Below are 11,588 nucleotides of genomic sequence, written 5' to 3' on the forward strand. Positions count from 1 at the left end.
TAATTATGAGACGAGAGTAATCTTAGTTTTTGATGTTCAATTACTAGATCTAGATCTAAAAATTAAATTATATACTACATAAGTTAGAATTGAAAAATTGAAAATTTTCTTTTTCTTATAACTACTTAAAAAAACATCGCCTTGTTTCAACTTTTAAAAACATTTGCACATTTTATTTAGTGTTAAAGGATCTTCATGTCAAGTATAGATATAATATATATAAGTCTATGAATGTACCATTGAATTATTCTTTATGTTTTTTTTCTTGTCTTTTTTTCCCACAGGTCATTTTTGACATGCGGAACAAAATGAATTGAAAAGATGTGAACGTCAAGCGAGACAACTCTTGTAGTTTTCTTAGAATAAAAAAATGTTCAAGTTGTATCCCTTTCATCGATATGTTTAGATTTTTGCTACAATTGTCAAGGACTACTGAGCTTGACCTTCGAAACAAAATTAATATGATACTAATGGAATTGACATCATTGTCTAAAAGAAAGCGGCACCGATATTTCTTAAACATCATCTGATTGGTTACTTCTGATGGATACACATGGTGATTAAAAATATTCTTTCCGTATCACCTTTCCATCATCTTCACAGGGAAGCCCAGTTCACCATGGCCTTTGACCTCAACTCGACCCTGGCCTTCAGCCGCTTCAAAAACGCAAGTCTGTCGGATGACCAGGAGGAGATCCTGCCTGATTCGGTCAAGTACGTCAGAGGGGCTTGCCTCGTTGTCATCAGCGTGCTCGGCGCGAGCTTCAACACCTTCATGATCATTGCGATCGTCCCGAACAGGCGACTGAGGACAGTACGGAATATCCTATTGGTGCATCTTGGGGGTGTCGGCTTATTGTCCTCTGTCTTTACCACATTGTATCCTGCCATTAGCATGTTTCATGTAAGTTCTTTGTTTAGCATAGTTAAATGGGGGCCACTTTGTGGCATGGGATGTTAGGGACTTACATTTTCTTCTCTAAGTTCTAGTTCTGCTATCAGACAGTGTTGCCTTTAGCTCTGGTGAGTTAAAAAGACAAAAAAGTGGATTGTCACATCTTGATATGAGGTAAAGAGAGATGGAGTATTGTTTCTGTCTCTCTTCATTAAAAGCCAGCGGTTCTCAACCTTTTTTTTTTTAGCTCCGCGACCCCTTGATTCAATTTTCCACTAGGCGGCGACCCCCAACCATATTTTTTTTTTCGTTCATTGGCTTAGGTGAATGTGATTTAGCTAATGCTAGATTTTATTCATGACGTGATTAGATCATCTCCCCTTGAAATGCTTCATCCCGCAATGGCGTTACGACGCATTTGATGGACATTAATTTCAGTTGTTGAAAAAGTATTCTGCAACAACGAAGATGTGGTCTGCAACAAGGAAGATGTGGTCTGCAACAAGGAAGATGTGGTCTGCAACAACGAAGATGTGGTCTGCAACAAATATTTTCGAATAAAAATTATATTTAAAAAAATATAAAAAGTAACTACCACTAAAAATCACGTATACGTTCAATGATGCTACATTCACTAAAAGTGTCCTTCGTATCCCCTGGCTATAATGTCCGTGTTCTTAGATCTACCTTTGTTATTCCCACTTTCTTTTTATTTTATTGATACTTGACGATCGTTTCATAATTTGTGTAATAATAATGTAATCTGAATACTTTTCTTAATCCTACGGCAATTGAAATACATCGGCTATAGAACAAATAGGCTTGTTACGACACGTTCGAGACACACACACAAATATATATATATATATATAACAAACTTCCGGTGAATAATAGCCCCCACAGAAAATATCAACTTTCCTATTGTCTTAGGCGACCCCTCGCAAATCGTCATTCGACCCCCAAATGGGTCGCGATCCACAGGTTGAGAGCCCCTGATTTAAGCTAATGTAGGCCTATATTTTAATTACAAAGCTTATATCAACTCTCTCTCTGTCTGTCTGTCTGTCTGTCTGGTACAAATCTCGTACACGTTCTTTCTCTCACTTCCCATTCTCGGATTGAAACTTTGCACACAATTATTCATTGTCGATGACAAAACCTGTATCAATGGAAAATTGACCAATTTATGTTTTATAATTATATAGAGACTGTACTGCTAAGGGGAGATGAGCCTTGTGTAGAGAATTAGGTCGTTGGCTAAAAATTTTGAAACTAAATATAAAACTTTCTATTTTTATTTTTTATAAGTACTTGTATAGCTTATTGGCTAGTGTGTCGACTAAAAATCATGGAGGCTGGAAACCTGAGTTCGAATTCAGACTCTACAACTTTTTTTTGTTTAAATTACTTTAAAAAAAAAAAAAAACTTTTCTCACCCCCCCCCCCCCCAAATGGGTTCACAAAATGATTGAAGTATATTTTTTTAAAATGTTATTTGTTTTATTTAATGACTAAAACCAATTTTGACTATAGGACAAAAACGTCTTGGGTTCGCTTTGTTATCTAGTATTCTCTGTGCACCTGTAATGTCTTAACAAATTGTTTTATTGTGTTTCATCTTCTCCAGGGTGAGTGGGTAGGAGGCACGCCTATGTGCCAGGCCTACGCCTACGTCACAAGTGTCTTCACCAGCGTCTCTGTCTGGACGATAGCCGCCCTCAGCTGGGACAAGTACCAAACGATCGCCTCTCCACTGCATCACTCTCTCACGGCCACTCTCCAGAAGATGCTGCCCTGCTTCGCTGTGTTCTGGGGCTGCGGGCTTGTGCTCTCCTTGCCGCCCCTGTTCGGGGCGAACGAGTACGCCCTGCATAAGCCCATGGCGATCTGCGGGGTGAAGTTCTCCAGTACAGACGGCAGGTGGTACACTTGCGTCCTGCTGTGTCTCTCCTTCATCTTCCCGTTCTGCCTGATGATCTACTGCTACGCTCACATTTTTCGCATCGCACGCACGCAGAGCAGCCGCATCGCCGCCACCATGCTTAGAATGGTCAGCGTCATCCAGGCGCCCATCGCGCCCACAACGCAGAGCTCCCTCTCCCTTCGGGGGACCAAAGCCATGGGCACAATACTCCAGCTCATCGGATCCTTCGTCCTGACTTATCTCCCCTATTCAATCATTATCATCTACGAGGTCATCTTCGCCGTGAAGGCTAACACGTTTTTCGTTTCCATAGCGACCACCCTGTTTCAGGCCGCCCCCTTCATTCACGCCGCCATTTACGGTATACGTAACCAAATCTTGAGGACTTCGTTCTACAGGTACGCCCGCCGCAAGTTTCAGCATTGCTGCGCCAAAGACAAACGCCGCGGCAGCGTGAAATCGCTCAACAGAAAATCACCATCGAATATGAAAATGCCCATGAGGTGTTTGGTTCGTGCCGATGGCAAGCAGTACGTCCTTCGGCGAACGCTGTCCTACCAAGGCGACCCGCCAGCAGACGGCGCGGGAGAGCTGACATCGACCGGCTTTCCTCGGCCGCATTCTTTCAACGTGCTGAGAAAAGCCAACGGCTGCTCTCCTCAGCTTTCCAACGGGCTAGCGTTACACAACGGGAATTCCCTAAAGGACGAGGGCAAGCAAGTCAAGGAAGTGTCGTTCTCGGAGAAAGATGAGGTCTCGTACATTCATCCCGACGGGATGTCACGGGTCGCCCGGGAAGAGGTGTCCTACTACAGCCGGGACATCATGAAAGAGATGAGTGCAATGGACTGGGAGGCGGACGAAGTGTCCAAGTACGACCGAGCTGACCACGATGATGGGGAGCCACACGCCAAGAAATCCTTCTCCTCTGCCAAAGAGAACGGCCCGGACAACCGAAAAGACGAAATGTCCAGACTGTACAAATTTAAAGATGATATCACCAAGCTGGCGCAGTCAAGGGTTAAGAAAAAGTTTACACCTGGCAAGGAAAAAATGAAAAAATCCAGATGTCGCTACGATCAAGAGGAGTCCTCCATCTTTCACGTCAACGAAGATTCCAACTACGACGTGGACTCAGATGACGGTGTGTCGTGCGCTTGAAGTCACTTTCTTTGGCGTAGTAATCTGAAGATCTTATTGTCAGGAACAATAGTGTCAATGCAGTCTCTCCAAGGGGCTGTTATTCGTCTACTGATAATCCAGTTCCAGATTCGGCTCAATGACGCATTTTTCTGATTTGCCACTTCTGATTCGCAAAGATATCCTACAACTTTAGAAGGAGCCGTGATTTATCTTGCACTCTAAACAACTCTTCGGAAGCATTCCCAATTTTAAAAAAAAGGACGTGAAAATCGCTTCAATTAAATGCGTATAGCATGCAACCTGTTTTAATTTCAACAAAGGATTATATGTAGCCTACTGGATTAGCGTCTATGTTATTCAGATTATCATACATTAAGCTTCAATACACACAAGTCTTGTGGAATACAACGGGGTCGATAGCAACATTTAGTAGTGTTTTTGTTTTCGCTTGTGTGAGAGGGATTAAAGGAGAGTGAACTATCCTACAGAGATACCAAATCACGCGTGACTCTCGAGATATCGAATTAGCTGAATGATCTCTTTCAATGAATCAGGATCAGTGATTATTTGATTTCTACTAGCATCGAATTTATGGTGATATATATTTATGACCACTACGAAATCTCATTATGAACTTTAAAAAAAAAAAAAAAACAATTCCAGCTCACCAAAGTTTGCTCACTAAGACTATAATATTTTTTTTTTTTATTTTGAACATCAATATTCTAAACATATCTTGATGATCATGCTGTTTATATTTTTTACCAATGGATGGTTTACTTTTGAGACCCGAGTGAACTCTTGAACTCTTCACTTCTGCTCATTTATTTATTATTACTTGTTTTAAAAAATATATAAATTGTCTCCCCTTCCAGCCCTTCCGCCTAAAAAAAGGAAAAAAAAATAATGGCTCATTGTCAGCTATATTTTTGTAAGTTTTGCTGTGGGGAATGGAAGAATTGTTGATTTGCATTGTATATTTGTTTTGTTGTTGTTGTTGTGTAAACCCTTTACAAAAGATGAATGTAATTTTTATTGACATCAGTGGCTGAGCTGGTAGATAGCTTGGTTACTCTAGAGTACTCTAGACTTACTTGAGGGTTTAATGGGTTAATACACAAATCCTAAAATTCATAAAACGGTCCTTTTTAAACCTAGCTCTGAAGAGACCAATTAAGGCAAAGGGGATAACCCTAATCAAAATATTGCAGGCCCCTAATGGGCATGTTAAGCCATGCTTATAGGGTGCACGCTGGATATAAAATATTACATTCACACTATCCTGTTCTCGCAGTGAGACACTAACAAACACTTCATTGAAGTATAAAGTATAAAGAAGACTTCTATGCTTTAAACAGCATTTTTTCTTAGTGCGGGCCGCACCGGGTGACACCGACCCTAGTGACGCTACTGATTTAAACTCTAACCTCTAAACCTCATGAAACGTACCGTTAATAAAAAAGCAAGCTCAATGGACTAGTCTCTTTTAATTGTGCGTTTGTTTGTCCTTAAACCTTAAACAACAGATCAAACATTGGATAGGCTTAAATAACGCCTCTGAGGTTGCTTGTGTTGGCAGAGAAAGTTAGGCCTAAATTATTAACTGCCACAATAATTCGCTAACAAAATTCCACTCAGCCTGTCCCCTGACATTAATAAATAATAAATAAGTAAACAATAAATATTACAATGCCAAGCTTAATTGTAGTTGTTATATAGGGGGGGGGGGAGATGGCAGCAAGAATCCAAGAGTAATAATAATAATAATACTTTCACACACGCAATTTAGAAGAATCAAAAGAACCGATTCTTTTCAAAAATTCATTCAAACAAAATTCAAACAGGAACTGGCTGCCTCAGCTCTTAGGGAAAACTAAAATTAGCACCATGTGATTCTTGCATACACCCATATATTGCCACAAATGACTAACTAATATGTTATGGGTACCGTATGTCACAATGAATTTACATTTTTGTCTTTGTAGACTTTTTTTTTTAACCTTGCGGAAACAACAATGCTTTCATTAGGACTGAGATATATCAAAATTTATTGATGTTGCTGGGGTGAACAACTATTTACTAGAATACAAAACATCCATATAGGAAAACTTGCTAAAGCAAATTGTAGAGACGCACTTTAGGTGACAGCTAGTGAACGCATTATTATGACGACATAAATTCAAAACGAGGCTATAGATTTGACAAAGATAAAAGGACAATTGATGCGAGGCTTTCTTAGGATTAATATCGTCTATTATAGCAACTGAGACTATGTCAATGCAATAGTATAGATCTATGTAACAACATGCTGACTATTATATAGGCTATATTTATATGTAACAATACCTGTTGGTATTATTTATGGTATATTTTGTTTTTTTTTTTTGTTAATTTCCTTTATAATTTTAATTTTATTAAATAATTGATCATTTTTCTTCAAAAAAAGCCAAGCAATATACAAATGTCTAACTTCTATAACTTACTTAAAGCCTATAAGAGTTTCTCAAGGCCAAAATTCTTCAGACACACAAATCTAAAAACATTCTACTGCAATACTTTATTAGTTATAGCTATTTTTATTTTTCTAAAACAAAATTTGTATATAATGTTATTACTGTGGTCTCAATTTAGTAACAGGTCATTATTTATTTAGTAAGATAATTAGCCTTCATATCTTACAATGTGCTTTATCAGAGATACCAAGGTAACCTGGCAATATACTCTAGATCCAATGCATCCTGGCAATATACTCTAGATCCAATGCATCCTGGCAATACACTCTAGAGCCAATGTATCCTGGCAATACACTCTAGAACCAATGTATCCTGGCAATACACTCTAGAACCAATGTATACTGGCAATACACTCTAGAACCAATGTATCCTGGCAATACACTCTAGAACCAATGTATCCTGGCAATACACTCTAGAACCAATGCGTCCTGGCAATACACTCTAGAACCAATGCATCCTGGCAATACACTCTAGAACCAATGCATCCTGGCAATACACTCTAGAACCAATGCATCCTGGCAATACACTCTAGAACCAATGCGTCCTGGCAATACACTCTAGAACCAATGTATACTGGCAATACACTCTAGAACCAATGTATCCTCCCAATACACTCTAGAACCAATGTATCCTGGCAATACACTCTAGAACCAATGTATCCTGGCAATACACTCTAGAACCAATGTATACTGGCAATACACTCTAGAACCAATGCGTCCTGGCAATACACTCTAGAACCAATGTATCCTGGCAATACACTCTAGAACCACTGTATCCAGGCAATACACTCTAGAAGAAAGGAAAATTAGTGAAAAATATTGCATTGAAAGTGACTATTTCTATCAAATGATTTTTTTTTTAATAATTACAATCCAATGTTTTTCCAATTTGACATAATTTATTGATTGTATTACTTTTTCTTAAAGAATTGATAGTAATAATTAATGAGCAATATAAAACTCTGTGACTGTGATATTTAAAGGGACTTATAGTGCAATCTTATTTAAATGTCTAGCTCTCAAAGAGCAAGTTACTCCTTCATTGATATGCCACTTTGTGTATTGGTAAGAATGAGATGTGGTCAAAGTCTGCATTTCCTTTGACTGTGTACACATTTATTATTTGAGAATGTTTCTTTCCATTCATTGAGTTGTATTATAGCAATAACAAACACATCATGTCAAAAGTATCAAAAGAATATTAACATCACATCAAAATTTGTTACTTGACCTGCACCCTTTTTTTTTTGTTTGATGACATAATGGAGATTAGAACATAGAATTTTTTTAAATTCCTAAATGAAAACTAAAAAAAAAATTTTAATTCCTTAATGAAAACTAGCAGGTGTGGTGGCTGTGCGGTAAAGCGCTTGGTTTCCGAACCAGGGACTGGGGTTTGAATCCTGGTGAAGACTGGGATTTTTAATTTTGGGATCTACGGATGCCTCTGAGTCCAACCAGCTCTAATGGGTACCTGACGTTAGTTGGGGAAAAGTAAAGGCAGTTGGTTGTTGTGCTGGCCACATGACACCCTCATTAACCGTAGGCCACAAAAACAGAAGATCTTTACATCATCTGCCCTATAGACCACAAGATCTGAAAGGGGAACTTTACTTTTTTTTACTTAAATGAAAACTAGGGTATCAATCTTGAAACCCTGATAGCAAATATTCTTTTATCAAAATTCTGTATTAACCTGGAACTAAGTGGACTATACTAAAGTGTAGAAGCAGCATGAAAACGTTTTCCCTGATAATTTTATTTTAAGACTTACAGGCAGGGCCTTAGTTAAGGGAGGCCAGGCAGAGCTACTGCCCCAGAGACTCCACAAGAGAGGGGCTTCCATAAAATATTTGTATAAAAAATGTCAGAATTTCAACTGGTCAGAAACTTTAACGTTTTGTTTTCAAATATGTTTTTATATTTCACATTTTAGTGACAATACTTTAAATCTTATGTTTCAATGTCATGGTTAAGAAGTTTCCGCATTTAGCTGCTTGTAATATAATAATGCAGCTCAGGATTTATGACAGTTCGTCATACTGAAAAATATACATTTTTCAAACTAAAACATGCATATTAAATAATTTTTTTAAAAGAAAGTAAATTAGTTTCAATGGACTCTGTTTCTTTCTTCTAAACTATGGCATGCTTTGAGATATTAGTTTTAGTATTAATATGGGGGTTTGTATTAACTCTTTCTCTCCTAAATGGCGATGCCAACGTTGATTTGACCCACAATAAACTAAATTGATTTTGGATTTATAAACTTTAATTTGTGTTGTGTAAAAAGAGCATGGATTCTATAATTCAATACCAAATACAACATTTTCTGATAACAAAGAAAAAAGTTATTGAAGTTTAATAATAACAGGATAGTGAAATACAAATGATGAGCAAAATGAATAATACTATCGAAACGAGAAAATTAATTACGGAGAGAAAGAGTTTAAGGTTTTGAAAAGTATAGGGCCTCCACATATCTGGACTTATAAGAGGCCCCAAATCTCAAATAGCTAAGGGCCTTTTCAAGTCTTAATTGGCACTGCTTGTAGAAAATGATATGATGTTAAAATCATGTTTGTGATTGATACCATAATAAATATTGCTGAGAGGCTGAATATAGAGAATCTAAATGTCCAACTAGTGGTTCTGCTGATACTTACAACTTTAAACTTAAAAGTCTCTACTTCACAAGTTAATACATGAATATTTGTGAACATTGTAGGTGTTGATGATTATTTGTGAACATTGTAGGTGTTGTTCAGGGTTTAGTGTTTTCCTCTTACCCTGATAAACTGATAATCTATATCTGTTCAGTCTTTACTTTTTGTATCAGTATTTGTTCCAATGATACTAAGGGCCTGAACTTGTGATAACAAAAATCAAACATATTCATGATCATTAAGATAACTCAATCTGACTACAGATATAACTATGTGATACTGATCTTGATAACTCATAATTGTTTTACTTCGATGGCTGTGACAATTGGTTTTTCATGAAGATATTTTATACAAATGATTTTAGTTTTCATTGGCCAAGCCTTGTTAATCAAAGTTCATTTCATATAAAGCAGTTTTCCCAAACATTTTCCTCAACGGAACTTTTCACACATTCTGACTATATTACGGAATACTTTGCATATTTTTTTAGAGAGATTAATTAATGTGGTGGCCTACTAGCTAATTATTCCAGTAGTTCGTGGAACAACCATTCAGGCCTTGCGGATAACTAGAGTTCCACAGAACACAGTTTGGGAAACACTGAAATAAAGCATTCTTTGAAGCCATGTATTTTGAAATATGATCATAACTATATATGTTTTTAATTTTGTTGTCTTTAACAAATGTCTAATTTGTTTTGAGCTCCATATGTCTCATGTATAGTCTATATTCTATAACAATAGTGGTACATCCTAAGGTTTGGAAGTGACTTTATGGTTATCAAATTTTCCAATGTTCAGTCACTATCTCCAGACAAATGCTTGTAACTGGTTCTTTCCCCCTCCCCCCCCAATTTTTAGTTCACATTATACTTGAAACCACTAATTGTAATGAATTAATGAAATGTTGATCAATTACTGGTGTACGGTTATGTGTATGTGATAGGCATGGTGGCCACAAGAACAAAAATTGAAAGCAAGTTTAAAAAAAAAAGATTCTGGTCACATGATTTCTAAAGTTCTAAAACATTTTAAGTTCTGGGGATGTTTTCTGTGATTCTAATGCATATTATTTATGTTGAATATTAATGACGAGGTTTTCTCTGTTGATTGAATGGATGCATGCATACTTGTTGACTGAATGTTTGCATAAATATTTGATAACATCTCTCTCCCCCTCAAGAGAGTTCTAAGAAAAACTAAAAACAAAAGATAAATAAGCAAATCAGGAACTTAAGTCACTGTCAGAGCCAGTAGATAAAGAAAGAAAGCAATATTGGATGAAGCTACACAGACACAGGTGTGACAGGAATTCCAAGAAAGAAAATATTTAATGTCATTTACCTGGCTCTACCACCCCCCCCCCCCAACCCATTTTCCACCAAACTCTATAGAATAAATACTTTAAAGATAAAATCATCATTAAAAAATGTACTAACCTTCGGAAAGGGAAAAAGGGGGGGTAAGGAAGGCACACACACACACATTTATATAAACACATATAAAGTGAGAGAGAGAGAGAATTATGTTCCCCATTATGCTTCCCATGTCTGTTTCAATGTCTAACTTCTGGCCAGGTGTTTGCTGTTAATTCAATCCATATCCATGGCAGGTTTGTACAGTTGAACAAAAAAACATTTCTGTTGTGCATTTTTGTGATAAAAAAATTAATAATACCAGCAATATTACTTTTTTTTTGGTTGAGTTCTTTGTTTAATTTGTATATGAGTGTATGTTATTTGTATATGTGTGTATGCCTACTGCTTAGTGTTGGTATCACCATGGAGATAGTTCTCTACATTGAACTGGTTTATGAGATATAAAGTCTTAACTTGTTTCTGGATCTGTATAGATTCCATCATCTTTATGGCATACAAACAAAAAGGGAAGGAGAACAGATGACAATCCAATTAAACAAAATACAAACTTGTCAGTCATAATCCATTAGCTAATTAGCTTTGACAAGTCCAGACTACCCATGGATGTCAGCCATAAATTAGAGGGCTCCTAAATGTCAAGGTTCTAACAGAAACAAGTGCCAACTGATCCATCCAATAAACATTGTAACCATTTTACCAAGAGCTATATTTGAATTTTTAACCCAGACAGACAAAAATAAATGGTCGGTGGAGATATTCAAAGCCCTAGTAGGGAGACAAGCATAGGAGATATGATAACCTCAAACAATGTTTAAGCTTTATAATTAGTCCTTGTGTTCACAACTACACCTAAACAAGAATGTGTTCCAAAAGTTGTTTGTTTTTACACAGCTCACTCTACCTGACTAATGATAAGTTATTTCTCTCACACCAATTCCCAGATCAAGTTGAAACGTTTGTACATTTATTCAATGGCATAAATCAGACATGTATCAATAAAAAAAAATTAACCTATTAGTCAATTAATTACTGGTGATTAATTATTTTGTTTAATACTAACAAGATAAATT

At 36.9% G+C, this 11,588-nt stretch overlaps 1 protein-coding gene across 1 annotated transcript in view; it reads left to right on the top strand.

Moving 5' to 3' along the window:
* The window catches only part of LOC106067387 (rhodopsin, GQ-coupled-like), a 140,366-nt gene extending 129,535 nt beyond the window's left edge, over positions 1 to 10,831 (top strand). The window contains exons 3-4 of the mRNA XM_056006190.1: positions 285 to 904; positions 2,523 to 10,831. Coding sequence (XP_055862165.1) covers positions 554 to 904; positions 2,523 to 3,980 — 1,809 coding nt within the window. The 5' untranslated portion in view covers positions 285 to 553 and the 3' untranslated portion in view covers positions 3,981 to 10,831. The remainder of the gene's footprint in view (positions 1 to 284; positions 905 to 2,522) is intronic.
* Positions 10,832 to 11,588: the final 757 nt, after the last annotated feature.

The sequence above is a fragment of the Biomphalaria glabrata genome, chromosome 12 (assembly GCF_947242115.1).
Source record: "Biomphalaria glabrata chromosome 12, xgBioGlab47.1, whole genome shotgun sequence".
In the NCBI taxonomy this organism is placed as follows: Eukaryota; Metazoa; Mollusca; class Gastropoda; family Planorbidae; genus Biomphalaria; species Biomphalaria glabrata.